This window comes from Tachypleus tridentatus, chromosome 7 (assembly GCF_004210375.1).
Source record: "Tachypleus tridentatus isolate NWPU-2018 chromosome 7, ASM421037v1, whole genome shotgun sequence".
Lineage (NCBI taxonomy): Eukaryota > Metazoa > Arthropoda > Merostomata > Xiphosura > Limulidae > Tachypleus > Tachypleus tridentatus.
This window is the reverse complement of record NC_134831.1, coordinates 16,063,022-16,087,248: the sequence shown is the minus strand read 5'-3', so window position 1 is coordinate 16,087,248 and position 24,227 is coordinate 16,063,022. Positions and strand designations below refer to the sequence as shown.

The 24,227-nt window shown below is 31.0% G+C and overlaps 1 protein-coding gene across 8 annotated transcripts in view; it reads left to right on the top strand.

Annotated features, from left to right (window-relative positions):
- The window catches only part of LOC143255199 (protein TANC2-like), a 113,800-nt gene extending 90,034 nt beyond the window's left edge, over positions 1 to 23,766 (top strand). For all 8 annotated transcript variants that reach the window (XM_076510479.1, XM_076510478.1, XM_076510473.1 and 5 more), the window contains 18 exons: positions 1,994 to 2,115; positions 3,747 to 3,873; positions 4,510 to 4,762; positions 5,100 to 5,331; positions 5,690 to 5,892; positions 7,147 to 7,333; positions 7,987 to 8,243; positions 8,544 to 8,784; positions 9,214 to 9,450; positions 9,626 to 9,805; positions 10,837 to 11,164; positions 11,623 to 11,798; positions 12,303 to 12,435; positions 13,217 to 13,308; positions 13,818 to 13,967; positions 17,354 to 17,454; positions 18,651 to 18,842; positions 19,171 to 23,766. In XM_076510479.1, coding sequence (XP_076366594.1) covers positions 1,994 to 2,115; positions 3,747 to 3,873; positions 4,510 to 4,762; positions 5,100 to 5,331; positions 5,690 to 5,892; positions 7,147 to 7,333; positions 7,987 to 8,243; positions 8,544 to 8,784; positions 9,214 to 9,450; positions 9,626 to 9,805; positions 10,837 to 11,164; positions 11,623 to 11,798; positions 12,303 to 12,435; positions 13,217 to 13,308; positions 13,818 to 13,967; positions 17,354 to 17,454; positions 18,651 to 18,842; positions 19,171 to 19,318 — 3,359 coding nt within the window. In that variant the 3' untranslated portion in view covers positions 19,319 to 23,766. The remainder of the gene's footprint in view (positions 1 to 1,993; positions 2,116 to 3,746; positions 3,874 to 4,509; positions 4,763 to 5,099; positions 5,332 to 5,689; positions 5,893 to 7,146; positions 7,334 to 7,986; positions 8,244 to 8,543; positions 8,785 to 9,213; positions 9,451 to 9,625; positions 9,806 to 10,836; positions 11,165 to 11,622; positions 11,799 to 12,302; positions 12,436 to 13,216; positions 13,309 to 13,817; positions 13,968 to 17,353; positions 17,455 to 18,650; positions 18,843 to 19,170) is intronic.
- Positions 23,767 to 24,227: the final 461 nt, after the last annotated feature.

Here is a 24,227-nt window from a genome sequence, read left to right as displayed (position 1 = left end):
CTAAGACTTCCACCTAAGACACTATTTACTATTGAATATGGAATAAGGGAATCTATTTCACCTTCACATATTACCACTACTACTGTATCATCTGTGGCTGCAAGATTTTTCTATACTAATCAAACCTTGACACAAACAAATCAGGTCCTAGAATTTATGTGGTTAGATCAACGTCAGTCATCTGAAAAATAAACCAATAAACGTTGATGGAAGGGTCTATGGGAAACATACCAAGTTGAATTTCAAATCATTTTCAATGATAACTGGTGGAAAGTGAACAAGAAATTGTTAATCTTGCTTCCTATTTAAAAGACAAGTACAACAGTCCTTCATTCATCATTTGGCAGCATGCTGGAAAAATACAGATGTTAACTGTTAAACCAATTAATTATTTGTGTGGATAAGCACAAGAAAATGTGGAATCAAAATCTTCCACTGCTACTGATGAGTTATCATATAGCAATATATGAAGCTACAGGAGACAAATCATTGTACTGATGTTTGGGAGAGAACTTAAAAAGGCAATTGAACTTTCTTACTCACATTTAGAGGATAGTCATTCAGTAGAAGCTTACACAAAAACAGGCAGAAGGACTAAGGAATGCCATTGAGATCCCAAATGACTTTATCTTGGAAAGACTTAAATCAGTTAGTGATAAAATAATAAGTCATTATTATGATGTTAATACTTATGAGATTTGATTCCATTTAGGTGATATGATATGGCTGTATGTTCTTCACCACGAGAAAGGACAAACTCTGAAGTTTAAACAAGTGTTTAGAAGGGCCATATATTGTACTGAAAATAATTTATGATGTGGTTTACAGAATCCAAAGGGTCAGGCAATTCAAGTCAAAAGTCATCTACTTTGAAAGGGCATTGATTAGAAAATGGCTATCTAGTTACTCCAGGGAAGAAATTGTCAGTGGAGATGAACCTTCTGAAAAGCACAGGAATCTTCACATACTTTTATTTCCAGAGAGTCAACAAGATAGAGCCATCAGTAGACTTGGTCAACCACCTGCAAAAAAAAATCCCCAGGTGACAGGACATAAAGTGGCAGCAAAGGACAAGAAGTCATCCCATCTGTTTACCATAATCTTTGGAAAATGGAACCATCAAAACAACTTTATAAATGAACAGTTTCGTGTTTTATTTTTGTATTAGGATTGTTCAAGAGACTTCACAATCCATGAAGGAAGCAGTGTTTTAAACTATTTTTTCAATGCTTGAATTTAAATGTTTACTTGAGGGAGATACTAACCATAATGACATAATAATCAAGATTCTTCATCTAATATTTAGATATGAAGGTACACCATTTATAATTATAAGCTATCAGTTAATGAAACTTCATGAAGTATTTAGTGAGTGATTCATTTCAGTGTTTGCAGTGAGAGTTTTCATGTCTATTCTGCTGTTTACTAACTGGAAAAGTAACATGTTTTTTTGCCCATCAAAACTAGTTAAGGTAGGATGTTGTTTTTGAAGTAAGGCCAACATTTATTTCTGGAGTTTATGTTTGAAGTTTATTTAAGAAATTAGGCCTACAGGTGAATGTGAATGTAACAAATGTTAGTGAAGAAGTACATTAGTGTCATTTAAACTGAACTTGGCATTATTTTAATTAAATAGTTCAAAAGAAAACTTGCATGTAACAGAAAAAATCTTACAACATTATCATTTCTCATGCATTCAATTCTTAAACTGTAAACCTAGATTAACTATTTTAATTTAACTTTCTTTCAAAATTACATTTCTTCAATAAGATTTAATGCATTTCTACAATTTTTAAGTCTTCCTAATGATTTTCCCATTAAATATGTTTTAGATTTTCAGGTATATGTATGTTTAAATCTTCCCCAGTTTTATGGTTTCCAGATAAAACTTTTTCTTTTTTGTTAGGATATTCTATAAGTATGAACATACAGTTATTTAAATATTTACAAAGGTAACAAAGATAAATAGTGCATTTTTATTTATCATGAACAGGACAGTACCATGGCTATAAAGGCTTACAAGTCACCTTACAACCTTTATTCTTTGAGGTGCCACAAAGTGAACCAGAACCAATTTTTATTGGAAGACATTGGTTGTTGAAGGAAATTGAACAGGTAATACAGTTTTTTTTAAATCTTTAATTATAACTTGTAAAGTATATTAACACAAACAGTTTGAAAAGAGCAGAGAGATGACAGATATGGTTAATTTTGAATTTTAATAAGTACTAAAAAGATTTTGTCCACCTGTAATATTGGTAAAAATTATTCTTCAGTTTGGCAGGACTTTCTGTTCTTAATATTCTTTAGGAGGATGAAATAATACCACTAAAATAAATTTTGCAGAAACACTCTTTCATAGAAATTGTTTCGCTAATATATTTTTTTGTTCACATGACTTAAAACTCTTGAGTAAATTTTCCATTTCAAATATCAACAAAAATAAGTATTCTTTCTGATAACGTTTTGGAATACAAAAACTCAAGAAGTTTCAATCATTTTACTTGGAATTAGTGGTTATTTTTAAAATTAATAAATTTTTTTAACCTTATTACTTGGAACCAATAAATTTTCCTAATCTCTTTATTTTAATAGCTTTTGAAGCTTCTCTAAAGATTAGAGAAAACCCACATAGAGTCATAGGCATAACAAAATCAAATATAGAAAAACCTCTAATCCAAATAGGAGAATTTTGGGTGTTTTTTTTTTTTATTCAACCTCCTTAGTATAAAGATATGAATTTATCTGAAATATAAAAATATTAACAATAACTTTCAAAATTAACAAAATAAAGTATTTTTAAAAGATTTTTTTTCCAAATATAAAAACAAATGAGGAGGTGTTTATCCTGTGGTTTTTCTATATTTCCCTGCTATAATTACTGTCAATTTTTGCATGAGGAATGTCTGACCAACATTATGTTCAAACCTTAAGTGTGGCAAAGTATTTTGTTATCTCTTAACACACAAAAATCCTAGTAAAAAAATCCACGTAATATAATAATCTTGTCGTTAATTTATTATTCAATCGAGCTCTACCTACTTAGATCAGAATAATGTAGCTAATTTAAATATACCAGTCTTAACTATGAGATGTTGTAATACTAAAACTTTGTCTGATTTGAATGCACTGAATCATTTGTTTAGTTTGGTTTGTTTTGAATTTTGCATAAAGCAATATGAGGGCTGTCCACATTAGCTGTCCCTAATTTATCATTGTAAGATTAGAAGGGAAGGTAGGTAGTCATCACCCCCCCCCCCTTCACTGCCAACTCTTGGGCTACTCTTTCATTAATGAACAGTGGGACTGTCCATCATGTTGCAATGCATCCATGGCTAAAAATGTGAACATCTTTGGTGGTATGGGGATATAAACCTAACCCTCAGAGTGTGAGTGGAGCACCCTAACTACCTGGCCATGCTGGGCCTCATCCCTTTGGAATCCTTGTTTTTATCAAAATTTTGACCATTATAAAGAGTTGGATCAATAGATAATCATCACATTTTGTATTTTCTCACTATGTTCAGGGCTATCTTATCTTCATTTGAGTAGTTGTGATGAATCAAATTTTTGAAGAAAAAAGTAATACAATATGATACTTAATGATATGTAAATTGTTCTGAGGTATGTGAAAGCTTTTTATAAAATTGTGATTATTTGCTATAAGAAAGGTATTTAAAGTCATTATTTTTGTTATGGTGTGAGTTTATATTTGCATATTACTCTGAGTTATACCATCTCTTCAGGTTGTTAGCTCTAACAGTAGTGGGATTGTGATATCTGGTGGGCCTGGTAGTGGAAAAACGGCTATTGCTTTGCAGCTTGTCGATCACAGTGTGTTTGGTCCTAAGAAGGAAGAACCGATTTACCATGGTTTGTAGTAGATACTTTATGCATTAGTTGAAGTCATTAAATTATCATCTTATTACTGTATAAAATTATTTATTTTAGGTTTCAATATTTTATTATTATAAAATTTAATAGAATTTTTTAATTTTCTGGAGAGTTTTGTATTGTTATTTCATAAATTTTATGTATTTGGCACATAAATATTTTATGAAAATGTATTTATAGGAATTGTATTTCTAGGAAAATTATTTTAATTGTTATTTACTTACTATTGAACTTTTCAAACATTTATAATTTTAATAAGTTTGATCTAGCTTTTATTGAGTTTTAATCTTTGATGAAATAAAAATGTATTTTGATAAAATATGATATTTGATTTTAATTTTTCTATGGAGATAATGCACAGACATAGTTCTTTGTATGTTGATTTATACACACACACACACACACACACACACAGTTTTACATAACAGGCGAATGTAGTAGTAAAACCAAATTACTCATATGCTTGATGTTTTATCAGAATAATCATGTCTAACTTTCACAAATATATTAATTATAGATTTAGCTCTGATGTTTCCCGTAATATTTTATTATCGTCACTAATTGCTAATTTTTTATAAGTTATTTTGGTTTTATAAAAACCTTTTTTTATCTCAGATATCCAATCCAGTGATAACAGTGATTACATGTCAGTTGGCAGTGGAGGAAACAGTTACTTGTATCAGTCTCGGCTCAGCTTAGCTCAGGAGACAGCTCGGTCTCTTGGGGGTCACGTAGTAGCATATCATTTCTGCCAGGTTGACAACAACGTCACTTGTCTGGTTCCAGATTTTGTTCATAGCATAGCTGCTCAACTCTGCCATGCTCCACAGTTGGTAGCATATAGAGAATTCTTAATACAAGAACCAAGGTTTGTAACTAATGCAACTGATATCTTGGGAAAGTGAATGTAAAACGAAAAATCTGTACTAATTAGAAGTGTATGAGCATAATAAATGTTGATGATAAATGCATTCCCATTTCAAGTAAAACATAGAAAACTATTAAAAAGTCACTTGAAGCAATAAAGCAATGTTTGTATAAAAGATTAATTTAGAAATAGGACTTAGAAACTTCCAAATATATTATTGAAGGATTAGATTATTAACTTGTATTTTACATTAAGGTTAAAATGAAGAGGCAAACTTTTCTTTTAAGACTGATACTGCATAAGCTTATGATAATTTAGTGTTACACTGTGGTTGCAGGTATCAGCAACTTCTGAGCATGACTTCTTGTATAACCAATGCTTCTGAGGCATTTGTTCGTGGTGTTCTTGAACCATTGAACACTTTGAGAAGATTTGGCAAGATTCCTAATACCACATGTCTCCTAGTGGTTGATGGATTAAATGAAGCTGAATTTCATAAGCCAGATTTTGGTGATACAATTGCATCGTTCTTGTCTAGACATGCAAGTCATTTCCCTTCATGGTTGAAAGTAAGTAAAAATATCTTCCTTCTTGTATAGACATGTAAGTCAGTTTCTTTCATTGTTGAAAGTAAGTAAAAATGTCTTCCTTCTATGCAAGTCGGTTCCTTTCATTGTTGAAAGTAAGTAAGAATATATTATTTCTTTTAGCCAAAAGATTTAGATTTAGATTTTTTAGATTCTTTTCTATTTGAATACAAGATATAATTCTTTATACCTCTATTATGTCAAAGATCAATAAGCTAAAATTGACTTTGTTTTGCAAGTTATCAGTCATATGGACTATCTGTTAAATAGAAGTTTATTTGTTTGTCTTATCAGTACAGTTTTCATTTCATAGTTGAATTTTGCTCTTGTAATGTTGTAGGTAATCATCACTGTCCGCACAGCTTTTCAAGAAATTACAAAATCACTTCCTTTCCACCGAATCTGTTTGGATAAACTTGCTGCTAATGATAATCTCAAGCATGATGTATATGACTACATTATGTATAGGCTAGGATCCAGCCACTCCATCCGGGAAAACATTACTATAAACAAAGGACAAGGGGAAGCTGCCTCATATACAAGGTAAAAATGATATATTTTTTATAACTTAAACAATTATTTAGAACTTGTAGAACTTTTAAGGTTATTTATATATAATATTTAATACCAGAATCTGTAGTAGATATTACAATTGACAACTTTAATGTTACACATGTCTATGAACGTTTGTTTCCCAGTTGTCAACTGTGAGTTTAAGAACTTGCAGCATTGAAAACCAAGGTTCAGTTCCTTGTGATAGACAGTGTATAAATAGTCTATTGTGTAGCTTTGGACGAAAACAAACATAGATATTTTAACAGCTTAATAGAATTTTGCTTTTGATTTAAACAAAGTGTCTTCCTTTCTTTGAAAAAGAAAAGCAGTTTTTTGGTGTTTAAAAGATTCATGTTGAATTTTATTATAAATATCCTTACACCACATATAAAGGTACTAACTGTGGTTATTCTTCAAATAATTTGATCTTCTTACTTCATGTTTTTTAGAATTTTTATTCATTTGTTTATAACTTGTGCTCCAGAAATAAAAGAAATTAAATAACATTATTTGGTATAATATTTGTTTTGAAAAATTAATTTTTGTGTAATAAGTTGGGATGTTAATAGTATATTGTTTTTATTTTTTATACTGTGTTTATATTTGCATAATTTAATCGTACGTAATTAAATAAAGGCCAAAGTATGTATGCTCAGTGTTATACAGAGTGCCATTAAACATGGTATAAAGTATTTAATATTTGAGTTATCAGATTTTGCAACAGTTCATGGTTGAAGAGAGTAAATATCAGATACATATTCAGGAATACTGAGAAAAACTGTAGATATGTAACTTGAAAGGTGTAGAAATTTTGCAAAGTGTATGATGAACAAAAGTAATTTATTCATTACTTCTGATTTATCAGAGTTTGAGTCAGGCTGACATTGTCAATTCACAGATATGACTCTGAATATAAATACTTTTTAATCCACTTAATATATTGTGTACTTGTATGTTTTACTAAAAACTCATCACATACCATACAGATACACATAGTAAATTTGTAATCATGATGAACATTCCTTCTTCAATAAGATACCTGTTCATTGGACCAACCTGATACATATTCATTTAATATATTTTTAACAACTGGGAAACCCAACTTAGCAACGACATTTGTTTTATATAGTTTCATAATATAAATAAGATATATTTTCTCTATGTTTCAAGGTAATTTTGGCTTTGTAGTTTTCATAATAATTTTACATCTTTGTACTTTAAATTTCTTTTATTGTGATGTAGGTTTGCCAACCACCTAGTGTCATTAAGCAAAGGTTGTGTGTTGTATATAAGGCTGATACTAGATCTTATTGAAAGGGGTCATCTGGTGGTGAAAAGTAGTAGTTATAAAGTGATACCAGTTAGTTTAAGTGAAGTTTATCTATTGTGCTTTAACCTGAAGTTTACTACCATCAAGGCTTTCGAAAGGGTAAGTGAAATTGTACAGTTATTTTTTTTAGTTTGGAGTTTGGAGCATGCTTATTTCTGCATGTGACAGAATTTTAAGCATTTCATAAGAAACACATAAGATAATATTTAATTGAGATATACTTGTAATAATTTAAAATTTTCTTTCTATTTTTGTTAATTTTCATCATTGGACTTTCTCAACAGTTTTGATTGAGTTGACATAAGCTAACTTACTAAAGTAAGCTGTAATAAAATGCTTGGTATATAAAAAAATCATTTTTGATATAAACAAGGTTTTGGGGTTTCAAAACCCCTAACAATCTGGTTCAAATCTTACAGTTTCACTAGTATTGTTGTTGCTTTTCATTTGTCAAATTATTTTTTTTTTAAATAAGCATTATTGAATATCATTCTTGCAGAAGTAACATCCTTCATTTGAAACATGAGAATTACTGTAAATGTAGTTCAACAGAATTGTATTAAGAAAAGATACTAGCCATCTAATAAGTATGATATTTCAGCTTTACTTTACCTCACTGATGATTACTTGATATATTTATTTTAGAATTGTCAAACATAGAAGCTAATGATACTACTTATTGTAGGAAAACTATGCAAAAAGAAATGCATTCTTAGCATAAGTGAGAATCTGCTTTCATCTTTTTACAACAGGTCAGCCCTCTACTGCAGGTCAGTCTAGCATCCCTTGTCCCTCTGAAGCCAATTGAATTGTTTCATAGTGTTAATGCTGCAGTTATTGACCAGCCTCTCACCTGGGAGGAATTCTGCCAAAAGCTGGATGTACTGATTACAAGCCAGTTCTTAGTTCTTCGGCAGGACAATTCTCTGATGTTCTCACACCCATCGTTAAGAGAATGGCTAATGAGAAGGGAGGAAAATGAAAGCTTGAAGTTTCTATGTGATGTCAAGTATGTGAAGAAGACATTTAAGTCAGTTATTTCTTTATGTGATATCAACTGTAATAAAACACTTTCAATGAACAAAATACCATCAAAGTGTATCAACAAGGTACTTAAGTCTGTAACTTCTAATCTGTTTTTAATTACTTTAGTAGTGATATGTAAAAAAAAAATCTATTCTCATATTAAAAGAGACAATATATATTAGATTCCTTTTCTTGCTTGTCTAAATCACTTTACTAAGCTGTTTCAGCAGATTTTTGTATTGGGAATACTCTGTAAACAAATATGTATGCCTATCTCTAATAGGAATGGTCATGCTATGATCAGTTTACGACTGAGTCGACTGGAAGTACCTTTGACTCCTGAACTCTGTCTTGAATTAGGTCATCACATGCTCATGGCACATATTTACAAATCAACTGTTAGAGGCTTCTTAGCACCAGAACTTACTCCACGTGATCTTCAGGCATACTGGATACAACAAAGCACTGACGATATTACGGCAGCTTTGACGACTGTACGCAATGTTTACAGTCCAAATGTGAAGGTGATATATTAATTAATTATAATCATATTCATTGAAGGTTTTTATTTTATTTTGTTTGTTCTGTCAATTAACCTTATATTGCAAATATTTTTAGTGTCAAACCTGAAAAGCATCTGTAAATTAATGATGTATGCAAAAATGAAACTACTGGTTTAATTAAGATACAACACAATATATCAAAACAACGTTTTGGAATAATATTTTAATAATTTTTTTACTAATAATTCTGTAAGAAAAAATTGCATGTTTTTATTTTGGTCTTTATTAGCAAGTCTATCCACAAAACTTAATAAACTTTTATAACTGGAGATATATTATTTTTACCTCGATAAATGTCCAATATTGTAGACAGATATGATGAAGTTTTTACTAAAGGTTATTGTACACACACACGCAAAACAAATAGTAACCTGTTTCTGTGTATTTCAGGTTAGTCGCTTGCTTCTGCTGGCTAAGGCAAATCCACAAGGAAGAACAAATCATATGGGAAATGCCCCACTTCTTGTAGTTGCTGCTTATGAAGGAATATTGGAAATGGTTTCAATGTTACTTGAGTTTGGTGCTGGTCCCAGTGATACAAATGACTTTGGCCAAGATGCTCTTTGTTTAGCCAGTCAAAAGGGCCACCTTGAAATTATTTGTCTTTTGTTAACCAGAGGTGCTAAGGTAAGGAGCTGATTCAACTGTATTAAATTTGAAGTTAATATCTAAATGGTATTTTTTGTTTCTGTTATATATTAGAGGATCTAGAGTTTTATATTTTTCACTCATAATAGCATTAAAGTATATGAAGATTAAATGTTATATAGTTTAATATTGATTAATGTTTTTTATTTTAAAGATAAATCAAACTGATAAAGGTGGACAGTGCTCTATAGTTTATGCAGCTTCACATGGACACCTAGAAGTGGTTAGTTACTTAGTTCAATGTGACTGGCCATTGGACACTACAGAAGGCCCTAGTTTAGCTCAAGCTGCTCAACAGTCTCTTGTTTCAGGAGCTTTCAGTGGTCATGCAGCGGTATGTTGATAGTCATGTTTTCTCTTAAGTACTTCACAATAAATATGTGATCATGTTAGTCCATTATGGAGGCATCTTAAAAAAAATATTCTTCGTTGTTATGTTATTGAATAAACATAGAAAAAAAAACTAACAGTATATTATAGATTTTGTAATAATGTTTTTCTTTATGGATATGACTTTTCTGCTTAAAATTTATGTTATGAAAATATCACTCAGTGTTTTATGTGGAATTAATGCATCCTTTACATTCAGATTTTTCTAAAAACTTGTTTGTCAAAATAAATATTGCTTCCTTTTAAGTTAAAAATATTTTATTGTCATGGCTTTTCCTGATGACAAGAAACCCACTTGAAGTAAAAATGTATCATGGGACAGCTGGTATAGGTATTAACACTTTTACTAATAAAGCAGAGAACAATGTTTTGACCTCCTTAGGAAAACTGTTAATACCCATACTTGTATAATGTCCAGCAACAATTCTATCTTGGTATTATTTCAAACCAGTATAACATTACTGATGTGATTTACAATAATCTGATTTGGAGATACATACAATTTACTTTTCATTATGCATGGAATTTGTGCTTGTTGTGGTGTCTGTTTCCATTATTATCATTTGTATTTTAGATTAATTTATCCATAATTGAAGTAACTTTAAAAATGTCAGCTTTCTCAGTTTTTTTTAATATGACATTAAAAGACTCATAACCTATCTTTCTCTTTTTTTGATTTCCCTTCAATTGAGGAACAGACTAGTTTGGGACTTTAGAGCTGATGAACTGAATTAAAATCCATGACATACCACTGAATATTTCTCACACTTTAAAGCTTTAGATACATTATAAAAGTGGGAGTTAATTTCTTGAATTGGTTGGTAGATAGTAGGGTGCTGCTGACTGGATGCATTCCATTTGTGTGACAGCTCAAAATTAAGAAAGACCTCCAACAGCATTAATAGTTTTACCATAAATATAGATTCTCTCCACTCGTTTTAGCACCTTATCATAATTTGTTTTACATTTTTATAGGTATGTGAATTCCTATTAGATATGGCAGAAGTCAAAATTAACAATTCAGATGATGTCACTGGCCACACGCCTTTAACAGCAGCATGTTTAGCAGGTCATAAGGAAATTTGTGACATGTTGCTCAGAAGAGGAGCAATAGTTTCAGTTTTGAATCAGCTTGGTGAACCACCACTGACTTGTGCTGTAGCTGAGGGCCACTGGGAAATAGCTGAGCTTTTACTAAGCCACAAGGCAACCCTGGAACAAACTGATAGTACGGGCAAGACTTCTCTCATGCTAGCTGCAGTAGAAGGACACTTAGGCCTTTTGGAGCTTCTGCTAGCCAAAGGTACAAAACAAAATAATAATATTAATTCTTAACAATGAGTTTCTTGTGCCTTTTTTTATTATTCTCTAAGTAGTTCAGTTTTGGGATAATTTTTTTATCTGATAAGCTAAAATTTTTAGCTCAAAATTTTCATTTGTATAAATATATTTTTTAACTCCATATTTAGGTGAAGAAGAAAGTTTAGCCTTTTAAAGCTCTCAGAATATGAGATGTTGTATTTTTTGTAGCTAAGACTATTGAAATGTTCAGTAGTTTTTTCATGTTTTAGAAACAGATGACCAGTTCCTTGATTAGTAACAATCCAGTTCTGTTGTAGTTAAGATAATCTAAAAGAATTAATTAATTAGAACTTTTTCATCTCAATAATTTTACTATGACTGAAAACTAGTATGAGTAAACATCTAGAAGAAACAGCCAATAAGCCATGATTCAAGCTTTGAATTTATTTGTATCTATAGGTGCTAATCCTGACAGCACAGATAAAGATGGAATGACTGCCCTATCTTGGGCCTCTATAAAAGGACAACTCCAAGCAATTCAGTGTCTTCTCAACCATGGGACCAATATTAATCATGCTGATAAAAATGGCCGGACACCACTGGACTTGGCTGCATACAATGGTGACCCAAGTATTGTAAGTTTCTTGTCACAAATGTTTCAAGAAAATTTTTGAAAGATTCATCACTTTTTGATAAACAATAAAGTCCATATTTAACATTAGTGCATTTTATGTAAAAAAAAAGTTTTGAAAATAAGGATCAGATAATTTAGTGCAAAGGAACTTTCTGAGATTGTATACTGTCACCAGTGTATCTCCAATAATCAAATAAATCATGGGAAATCCACTGTTACAAGTATGAAAACATTTAACCTGTTTTGCAGGTGCAAAAAATAAGTATCTGTTAAACAATATTTGCATTTGACTTGCACAAGGAAAAGAATGTTCAGTTTTCTTGAACACATTTTTAATGTTAGTGAAAGAGAATTCATTTCATCTATGTTAATAGTAGTCTAGATATGAGAAAAAAATACATTATTTGATTTTTGAAACAGTTAGGAATGAGGCTTCTTTCCTTTATTCCTAAGGTGCCTAATTGTGTTTGTAGAAGCCTCATGGTATTCCTTTCTGTTTTTGTAGGTTAAACTGTTGATGGACCAAGGTGCAATTGTGGAACATGTGGATTTAAGTGGCATGAGACCTTTGGACCGAGCCATTAGTTGTAAAAACTTGGCTGCAGTTAGTTGTTTTCTTCAGCGAGGAGCTAAAATTGGTAATGTTTTATCTTTAGTAGGTACTGATTAACCAAGGTAAAATACTATTTATAGATTAATATAGAAGTTAACATATATTTGTTGGTTTTGCAGGACATTTTTTTGTAGTTCAAATAGATGATAAATGAATAATGAAACAGAGCTTATATTATATTCAAAGAATTTTAAGACAATTATTATGCTTTATATAAATATACTGATGTAATGTTGCAATGGAAACATAGACTACAATAAAACTATAAATTTCTGTACGAGTTCTAAAAACGTGAAGAAGTGGATGATGTTTTTATGAAAATTTAGTTCAAGCTGTTTTGATGACATTTTTGAGTCCAAAATTACTTTTAGCAGCTTAATGTCTTTTTAAATAAAATGGATATAATAAGAGTTATTTGCAGGTTTACAGATAACTGATTAATTCTGTGCACCTTTATACAAATGACTGATAATAATATTGCTTCTATATGAAAAGGCCTGGCATGCCCATGTTGTTAAGGCACTCAACTCCTAATCTAAGGGTCATGGGTTCTAATCCCTATCACACCAAAAATGTCGCCCTTTTAGCCATGGGGGATTTATAATGTGATGGTCAATCGAACTATTCGTTGGTAAAAGAATAGTTCAAGAGTTGGAGGTGGATGGTGATGATTAGCTGCCTTCCCTCTAGTCTAACACTGCTAAATTAGAGATGGCTAATGCAGATAGCCCTCGTGTAGCTTTGCGCGAAATTCAAACCAAACCAAACCGATTTGAAAAGTTCTTTGTGAATTTCAATTCTTTTAGGTCCCCAGACATGGGCTATGACTGAAGGCAAACCTGATGTGTTGTTGCTATTGCTGAAAAAACTTCATGAAGATGGAACAACGCTTTATAAGGTGTGTTGTAAGATTGTTAGTGTATATTTTTAGCTTTTGAAAAAGCAAAATTATGCAATATGAGTACATATAAACGTTTAAACCATATATATAGAAAATATGATATATTATTTTGCATTGAAATACCATTAAGCTATTCCCTTAGTAACAACTGAAAATTCATAAGTGTAAGTTTAGTGATTATTCAAAATACATTAATAAAAAAAGAATTGAAGGTGTTACAATAGTTTTCAATTATGACTATGGAAAAATTATTTAATATTTAATTACAACTTCATGAAGAATCATGAAAAGAACAATTATATGTCATAGATCACGATATGATCTACAAAATTAAGTTTTTATAAACCGTTTAACGTTTTTTGTTAAAAAAAACAACAAAAGCATATTCAAATAAATGAGGCAGTTTCCCAGAAATGACTCTAAAAAGATTTGATATTATTTTATTATGTTAATGTACAAAATTCAAATATTCGATGGTGAAATATTGCATAACTTCTGTTCTGTAGAAGGGCCGATTGAAGGAAGCTGCACATCGTTTTCAGTATGCTCTAAAGAAATGTCCTGAAGAAGACACCATGAAAGATTACTTGTTAGCTTTCCAGCAAGTCAAGTTCCACTTGTATATGTTTCTGTCCAAATGCAAACGGAAAATGAATGTAAGAGACTAACTATATTTCAGTTATTCAGTTTATAAACATTGAATTTTTCTCATATTGTTAATCATTTATTATATATTAGGTAATATGGTATGAATATAAAATTAAAACTGGCCATTGAGTGTGAAATTTAGGAATATTTAATAGCTTGTAAAAACATTCCATAAGAAATACAAAGTACTGTATTAATTAGAAGATTACAAGTTACCAAGCAATATTCATTTTCAAAATTAAAATTTCAAGCAACTTTCCTTTGTCAGATGTCTATATATAATGAAATGAATGAAATAAAACAATATATGTGTACATACATTACAGTAGAATGCAGGCTGAAAATGAAGAAGTCCCAGTTTTAATGGTGTTTTGAAATAACGTACAACATATAGTTGCAATTGAAATAGCTTAGACATGGACAAAGAAAGTCTTAAATTTAAAACTGGTTTAATGAGAAAAACTATACAGCAAAAGTTGTGTTGGAATTTATACACCCACTCAAGTACAGTGCTTTGCAAAAGTATTAGATTTCAGGTTATTTTCAAAGAACAATTGAAAGTAAATCACAGGTGAAACATCAAAATGTTATTGATCTTCATATTTAGTTAAACAGAAACTCAGTGGAAGTGCTCAAGTTCAGCAAACAGTTAATATTTTGTGTGTCCCACTTTTGCTTTAATCACTGCAGATAGTTTTTCAGACAATCTTGCAACATATTCAATCAAAGCATCCTTTTGAATTTTACTCCAAATGCCTCTAATACACTTCCATATAGTCTTTTGGAAGAAACTTTTGATTTGTCAAGTTTGTGATCTGTTAAATCCCAAATCTGCTCAACTGGGTTGAGATCTAGGCCCTGTAGAGGCAGTTGCATTACTTGAATGAGTCCAACAGCTTCTTTGTTAGCTGAGTAATATCTGCCTAGGTTGGATGAGTGTTTGAGGTCATTATCTTGTTATTAGTAGGATTATTTACCAATAATACACAAATCTCTGGGTATACCATAATGAATTAGTATCCAACAGTACTTGCGCTGGTATATTGTTCCATTTATTTTGCAAATATCTCCAGTCATCTCAGCAGAGAAACACATCCCAAACCATTACACTGCCTTCTCCATAATCAATGATAGGTGGCATACATTGAGGTAAGCATATTTTACCTTTCTTTTGTTTGATATACAACTTGTGCTTTGAACCATCCATAACACTCTTTTCCATACTTCAACACTTCAGTTTTTGTAATTAGCAAATTTCAGTCTCTTGACAATATTTGGAGATCAAAGTAAAGGTTTTATTTTTTATCTGCTATATGACTAAATATACCATTCTCGTTGAGTCTTTTTGACACTGTAAATCTGGATACTTTTTTGTCATTTAGTACATGCTTGAGATCAGTGGTAGTCTTCCATGTGCCATGAAGGCTGCATAAACGAAAATACTTAACATCAGTGTCATTGAATTTAGGTGTTCTGCCTCTTCCTTTCCTATTTTCAAATTTATCTTTCTTGGTCTCAGAATTTGGATATTATTGACAGTGTTTGGGAAGCATTTCAAGTCTGCAGTAATTTGTTGGAAAGTCAACCAGCATCATGTAAACCTTTTATGTAAATTCTCTGCTTTACTAACAATTTTCTCTGCTTTTTGGGCCATGGCATGACAAGAAAACTTAATATATATTGTTAGTCTTTTGACACTGTAAATCTGGATACTTTTTTGTCATTTAGTACATGCTTGAGATCAGTGGTAGTCTTCCATGTGCCCTGAAGGCTGCATAAACGAAAATACTTAACATCAGTGTCATTGAATTTAGGTGTTCTGCCTCTTCCTTTCCTATTTTCAAATTTATCTGTCTTGGTCTCAGAATTTGGATATTATTGACAGTGTTTGGGAAGCATTTCAAGTCTGCAGTAATTTGTTGGAAAGTCAACCAGCATCATGTAAACCTTTTATGTAAATTCTCTGCTTTACTAACAATTTTCTCTGCTTTTTGGGCCATGGCATGACAAGAAAACTTAATATATATTGTTCAACATTGTTTATATTAAGGTTTATTTGTGGAGTGCTATTAAATTAATTTTTTCTGACATATACTGTTACTATAATCTAGCTCTTAGCTAGCTTCTTTCCATATAGTTAAGACACTACATGAGATACCATGACAGTTATTTCAGATTCTAAATTATATCAGTTTGTTCATTCAAGCAGAACACTTATGACATGTCCTCGGTACAAATTATGGGGATTTTAAAGAATGATAAGTGTTCTCAACCTGGTTCATTATGTTGTCAACATGAATCAGTGAAGCGTTATCATAGTGGTAAAATTTACTTTCTGTAATGACGTGGAAGAATTAGCTCCATAAAGTGGAAAGAATGACAAGATATTCTCTTGTCCCAACATTTTAGCTCAATACTGTATGTGTTATTAAAAACAGTTGCACTCTCTTTAGCATTATATGTATGTTTCATACTCTATCATACCTCATGATTCATTGTATACATACACTTCTTATAGAAATTGTCAGAAAATTTCCCTGTCTCTCAGGTGTTGGGCCACCATAAGCAGTGATTATAGGTTGGATTCAATGTGACATGTTTAGTACATAATACACCTCTAGTTCAAACAGCAAACCATAGGTGCTACTGACACCTGATTAAAAGCTTTTGTGCATCAAAATATCCAGTAATGGCACTAAGAGTTTAAATCATGGAAACTGCCATCACCTTGCTCATGTAAATACATGAACAGAAGCTAGAAGCTCAGATAGCTAATTCAAGTTATGCAGCCATGTAATTATTAAGTATATTCTGTCCATACCAACAGAATATGGCCAAAGACTACATTATACCAGCTTTTACAGTACCTGTATTGGGCAGAGCACAGATAGCCCACTGTGTGGTTTGTGCTTAACTTGAAGCAAACAAAAAATATTCTTGGCAACCACAATAGTGATACATATCCTCTCATTTCTTTTAGTGTACATTAAGAAGAAAACAAAAAAACTGGTTATCACACTAGCTTACATATTAATTAATGCTTATTATTAAAATTAAAGAAAAACAAATACACAATGTCAAGTGATTTGTACTGATGAAAAAATAGTTAGTCACTGACCTACCTGCCCTCTGGTGGCTTAATGGTAAATATAAGCGCTTATAATGTTATAAATCGTCAGATCATTGCATAGCTTTGTGCTTAGTAATTAATACATAGTAAACAAATCTGAAAACGTGTTTTGTGGAGTTTAAAGTTATTGTTGTCAAAAAGTATAATATACATTTAAAAAAATATTTTTCATGAATGTTATGTTGAAGAAAAAGCATTTGATTTCAAATTAATGGAAATAAATGAGTAATAATAGCATGAAATATAATTGTTTTGATTTTATAGGAATTTGATGCAGCTATTGAAGCAGCTGACAAAGCCATTTTTCTAAAGCCTAAATCAGTTGATGGTTATTACACAAGAGCACGTGCTAAACATGAAGCAGGGTAAGTTTCAAACTTTATTTTTTGTATTCATTCGTAAACTGTTCTTTGGCTCATTTCCCTTTTACACCTACCTAAAGTCAAATTTAAAAACATCTTTTTACAGAGAGCACTTTCTTTTGTATTAGTGTCTCAAGTACTGAAAAGTGACATTTGGTAAATATTAGTACCTTTTTTTGTAGAGGTTACTACAATATCAGCATTTGAAGATTGGTTGATATAACTTAGCAACTATAAGTTCTATAACTTATCTTTTGTGTGTGCTAGCTCACCAAATTGTGATACAAATATAAATAGAGGGCCTTTTCTGTGAGAAGAACTTAATCAAAAATAAATACATCACCAGAATATGTTATTCTCTTCTTGCCTTCACCCCATCAAATTTGCTGGAAACTGTTTTTACCCTTGTGAATGTGAGTGCATATGTTTGTCAGCAAGATTTCTTGAAAACAGCTGAATGGATTTGGACTAAAATTGTTATACATTTGGAATATGATCCATTAGGAGAGATTAGTTTGTGTGTGTTTGTTAGCACAATTTCTCATAAATGACTGAATGGATTTGGACTAAAGTTAAAATACATTTTGCCTGTGACCCAACTTAGAAGAAATCAATAGAATAGCAGTAAATCTACAGGTTTGCAATGCAAAAATCCATGGTTCATTTCCCTTAGGTTGGTACAGCAAAATGCTTGATGTGGCGTTGCTATGAAACAAACAGTTTTGTGTGAGGTGTAACACATGTTTTAGATAATTCTAGGATACTACATTCATTTGTACAGTTCTTCATTCCATTATGAAATGACCATCCTTGGAGCAAATTCTTGGTAATTTTTGAAATATATATTATGAATTATTGGCAAAAAAGGATGTTATATTAATAAAACATGTCAATGATTTTAGGTTACAGACATGTTTTAAGATAAAGTGTTCTGTATGAAATTAATAAATGTATACGTTTTGTAAAACACCATAATTTTTTTTCTCAAATATCATTTATTAGTGAAACAGTCAGTGCAATTTTTATTATTTATGTGGAGAACAGTATCAGAGATTGTAACACAAATGGCCACCAGATAGAATTACTTCTAAGATAATAGTGCACTCTATATTTGTGGCAATAAAAAGCAACATTTAAATTATCATACACTAAAACTGGTTTTTAGTTCTTGTTTTAAAACGAAGCTGTTTTGATCCTAGACATAGTGAGTCAGCTATTCAAGATATCACTGAAGCTCTACGGTTTACCTCTTTAAATCAAGAAGCCAGGAAAATTTTGCTCAAATTTCAGGAAGAGATCAATAGTGGTCACAAGGTGGAGCCACCATCATCAAGTCATGAGGGTTCAGAAGCAAGTAATCCAACTGATGAAGTTTCATGTGAACCTGAAAGGTAATATATCAACAACTGATATTAGCTTAAAGTTCTATAAAACTCTCAAATTACAGCACAGATACAATTATTTCCATTAGCATTATAGAATACCTATTTTCATAAGTGTGAAGGAATGTATTACAAACTTTCTAGATAATGAACTTTCAGTTGTAATTATGACATTCTCATCATATACAAGTATTAAAAGAAGCAATAGCTGTATTTGCCAAAGTTTCAAATTAATTTATTAATTTTCTTAATTAAAGAGCTCTGAGAAATTCCTGTCTTCTTATGACAATTACCAAGTTTAATTGTAACATTATTTTTGTTGTTGTTACAATTTCAGAAATTTGGCTGAATTGAAGACTTTAAGCGTATCTGCAGACACCATTGACCAACTTTATGGCTTGATCATGGGCTCTAGTAACGTCAATCAGCAGGAACAAAAGACACCAGCTGACCAAAAACGTTACGGTTTGGAAACCGCTATTTGAATTTTCAGTTAGATTGCTCAGAGAACAAAAAACCTTGTGCAACTGGAACCGATGCTTTGTAACTGTAACAAGCAATGTTGATATAAAAGAAGAGTACAGACATCAAGTTACTGTCAAACATACCATTATATGTGTACTTCTACATTCATACCATATACTGTTATGTATGTATTTATGTAAGCTTCCTGTTTCTTCAACTATACCTTTATATACATAATGGTCGTTTAGATATCTCACTGTTTATGGACTAGTCCAAAGAAGGTATTACAGAGTCTGAAAACGAATGACAAAATTTATAAATGTCCATGGCATAAACAGCTTCACTAATTACATGTGCAATGGCAATGATAGACTTTGAAAATGCTGATGCAAAGGACCTCATATTGTGGTACACGGTGGTGACCTTACCAGCTTAACATTTCATAAAGTGCATGTGGCACATTACTTTCAACCTTCTAAAATATGGGAGAAGGAAGAAGAGTCGTAAGTTGTTTGGGCACTAATTGATTTAAAATTACCTGTGAAACTAACATAAATAATAACTGTAAGTGTTATTAGGATCATCAGAGTATGACAAATAATGAAGACTGATGTGGAAAGGTTCAGGTCACCCAGAAATGACGTGATAATTACTGTTCTTGAAAGAATGAATTGTATGAAAGGATCTAAAGGTGCTCACGTGAAAGCTACTCATTCGAGTATTTCCATTTTACAAAAGCAGCGATGATGGTGTGATAAGTTAAGGTTTTGCATCTTACATGCTAATGATTAAACTTATTCATGATTCAACTTACGTATATAATAATTTCATCTTGATGAAATTTACACTTTCAACCATAAATATAGTATCTTTGTAAGTACTATTTTTTTCAGTTCAGTTAGATATAAAAACTCTTCATGTTTAGTATGCTTAGCGTTTTCAAAGACTTATTTAATAGTAGCATTTAAATAATGACCAAAATATTGTAGTAAGCAATAAAAAAATTGATAAAAAAGCACTTAGCACAAGCTATGATACTTGAAGTCTGTAGATGTAATAGATAATAGATATGGATGAATGTTAAAATTCTGTTCCTTCTCAGTAATATTACAGTTAATATGCCAGCAGCTGCTGAAAGTTAAATATTTAGTTTTGAAAGTAACAAATGGCATATCTTTTGATATCTGTAAGATATTAATAAAGTAATAAATATATTAAAATCCATAAACTTTTTAGATTTATAATATTTTGGATTTTTGTGGCAAAATATCTGTATATCCATCTAAAAAAAAATATTATTTCGAAAAAGGGAAAAGTCTCTTTTTTTTTTAAATAGCCAAGTACTGTTGATACTTGCCCAAACCTACAAACAAGTGTTTAAATCAAATTAATTTATTTTAAGGAAATGAAAGTTAGCTAAAAGTAAATAAAGCATTTATATCGTAGGTTTGTTAGTGTTATAACTGTAGTATTCGTTAATGTTGTAACTGTAGTATTTGTTAATGTTGTAACTGTAGTATTTGTTAATGTTGAAACTGTAGTATTCGTAAATGTTGTGACTGTAGTATTTTCTTCATATGAGTAAATTGAAAAAAAAGAATGCAAAAAACATTGATTCAAGAGAAAGAGAGGTAGACATACCAAAATGTTTGAAATTAGAAAAGAAAGCTGATAATTATTATAATAATAATAGTATTAGTTCAGTTTTTCTCGTGTGAGATGTATATAAATGTAACAATTTATGTCGTTTTATCACGTCGAGTACAGTTGTTCGATGTGCAAGTTTTTTTGCTGAAGGTTAGAGTTCTATATGTATAGGTAGAAATGAGCTTTTTATTTCCTTAGGTATGTAAGATTATGTTTATGCAATGTATTATATTTGTGTTTCATGTTCATTAACATGTGACACATTTAGCAATCAGTACTTAATTTGTGTGTTTTAACAGTTATGTTATTTTACCTAAAGAATGCGCGAACACTTTTTTTCTTGCAGTAAACATATGCGCTTCTGATCTCGTACAATTCAAGACCTTTTAACATGTTTTATTTTATTTTAATTTGGTGTGTTGTTAGGTGCCATCTACAGTCTTAACTACGTTTTAACAAAAAAATTAACCAGTTAATAAAATAGAGAATATACACGCGTATCAGCTATTTTAAATAATTTCATTTGATTAAACAGAACAGTTGTGATGTCACTTTTGTGTCAAACACGACATATTTCCGTAGTTTTACGCAGAACTTACCCAATCTTCTATACAATATTATTTGAGTTCAGTACAGAATAATTTCATCAGTAACAAATTTAGTAATCATAGGACTATCTTAGAAGAGAATCTTTGACCCTAATTTCTAGCAGAACGAAGCGATCACTGAAGAAAAATTCGTCGTTTCATACACACACAATTGTTGGATGTGAATGTGAACATTTATTATAGTGACTCGTAAATCTTGTTAGCCAGTACAATTTTGTGTAACACGTTTAAAACTTCATGAATGTTTTGAAAAAGTAAAAACCTACTGAAAGTTGACTACATATTTTCACTAGTTTTGTAAAGTTGTTACTTGTTCGAATTAACTGATACCTTTTAGTTATTATTGGTTTTTGTGTAAAGGAGGGTTCGTTGTTTATTTGTATTTGTTTAACTTAAACAGAAAGTAACGTTCTTATAGCTATCAAACGAAAATGTGATTTTATGTTTTCGAGGTTTCGCTTGTTGCTAGCACCGTAAAGGTACTTCTCAGCAACGAAAATTTCGTTTTATAATAATAATTAACTTGTGCTTTGGTTCTTAGTTTTTAAAGTTTGATTATGTAAACCAACGTTGCAGTTCGAAAAAATCGAACTTACAAATCGAAAAAAATATATTAGTTAGTTTATTATTCGTACCAAAGTGTAAGCATAACCAAACTCACGAACACACTAACCAACTGTAATAATATTTAGGAAATTTCACAGTGAAAAAAGGTCAATATCAAGGTCATTGTTGTTACTCCCATTGGTTTGCTTTTCTACAATAATCACACACATTCCATTTCTATCGTTTCTGTAAACTTCCTTTCTTGGTAAATCGCTATTTTTTCTTAGTTTTTTTTTTTCATGCTTAGCACAGTTTATTGACGTCATCTGGAGCACAGTTCATTTATTAAAAAACTTTTCAACCAAAGAGAAAGCTCTAAAAAAAACTGCCAGGTCAGACGAACAAACTATTTTGTAAGTTTTAATTACGTTACCGTCGCAAAAGGAATATTTGCTTTGATATAAAATTAATACAGAATGTTTCGAATCTTTTAAAATTCTAATACTTATTTGATGTCTGCTTCGATTCATGTGTACTGGATGCTTGTTATCGTCACATTTTAATTCGCCTTTACTATAAGTAGAAAGTAAACCCTCATAAACTGGCCCTATTTTCAATACTACTTGCTTAGTAGTAAAGATTAAAAATATATTTTTACAGTTTTATTTAAATTTAAAAAAATCACGATACTGTAGATTTAAAGTCTACGTTTATTATCTAAATAAGGAAGAAATCTGTAAAATATATTTTGGTATTTTACTTCAACTTTCATTATTGGTAAACGTCGTTGAAAATATAATGCAAATACACACCCTAACTGATAGTACGGATCATACTTGTTAATTGAATCTAGAGTTTCAAAAATACTTAAAACTACCATAATTTATTTCCAGCTGTTCTCTAGGATTACTTGATGTAAAAAGTGGCTTAATTTATTGTGTCTTTGTATAGTTGTGATAAAGCGAACAGTTTATTTCGAACGTTTATAAAAGTGATGTTTTGTGTTTTTCGCGCGTAAGTATGAGGAACTCTTTGTTACATCGTTTGAAACACGTACGGATTAAACAGATCATATTTATATATTTGGGTAAGACAAGAAGGGTAATAATTATCAAGATGAATTAAGGTGATAGAGATTTTGTTGTATAAAGGACAATAAAATGAACTTTGATTTCAGTATTGAAAAACACACTTCAGAAATTTGTTCTAAAAATGTATTACTCTATGTGTGGGTGAATCGTATAGAAATTGATTTATGTTCCTTTTTATTGAACTTTGAGTAACACAATTAATTTAATATTAACGTCTGAAATTTAACTCAAGACTTCACCTTTGAATCTAACTTCGTTTTTATTTTTCTATTTTTTATTTGTAATATGTATATAAGAAGGGAAACACCAACAGTCCAATTTTCGAGTGTTTTTTATATAGATATTGCTACTGAATATATGTTTCTTTGTTTTTTTTATCGTTTTCCTTAGATGTAAGCAACATTTGGACTGGCATGGCTATTTATGAAAGAGAACATTGTATAGTGTGTGTTCTGTACATGTACTCTGAAACCTTTGGTGATATTGTTGATGGTTTCGTATTAATTAAATAAGTATATGATCGAAACGTGGTTGCAACTCGTTATAACTAAAAATAATAAAACTTTGTTCCCGAAAGTTGTGTCTCTTTGATTTTTTAACGATAAATACTTTATGTACATCACTGGCGGTTTGTATTATTTTCCGCGTTTCTTTAGTTTATCCAGTCTCTATTGGCGGAAAAGTTAAAAAAAAACCCTAATTAATATCCAGTATTAAGCGCGAAGGGTATAATTGGTTTGTTTTCAATTTTGCGCAAAGCTGCACGAGGGTTATATGCGCTAGCCGTTCTCCTAGGTTAGCGGTGTAAGACTAGAGGGAAGGCAACTAGCTAGTCATCGCCATCCACCGCCAACTCTTGGGCAACTCTTTTACCAAGTAATAGAGGGATTGACTAACACATTATAACGTCCCCATGGGCTGAAAGGACGAACATGTTTGTGTGATGGGTATTCGAACCCGTGATCCCCGGATTACGAGTCGAGTGCCTTAACCACCTGACTATGCCGGGCCCGCGAAGGGTATAAATATCATTTCGT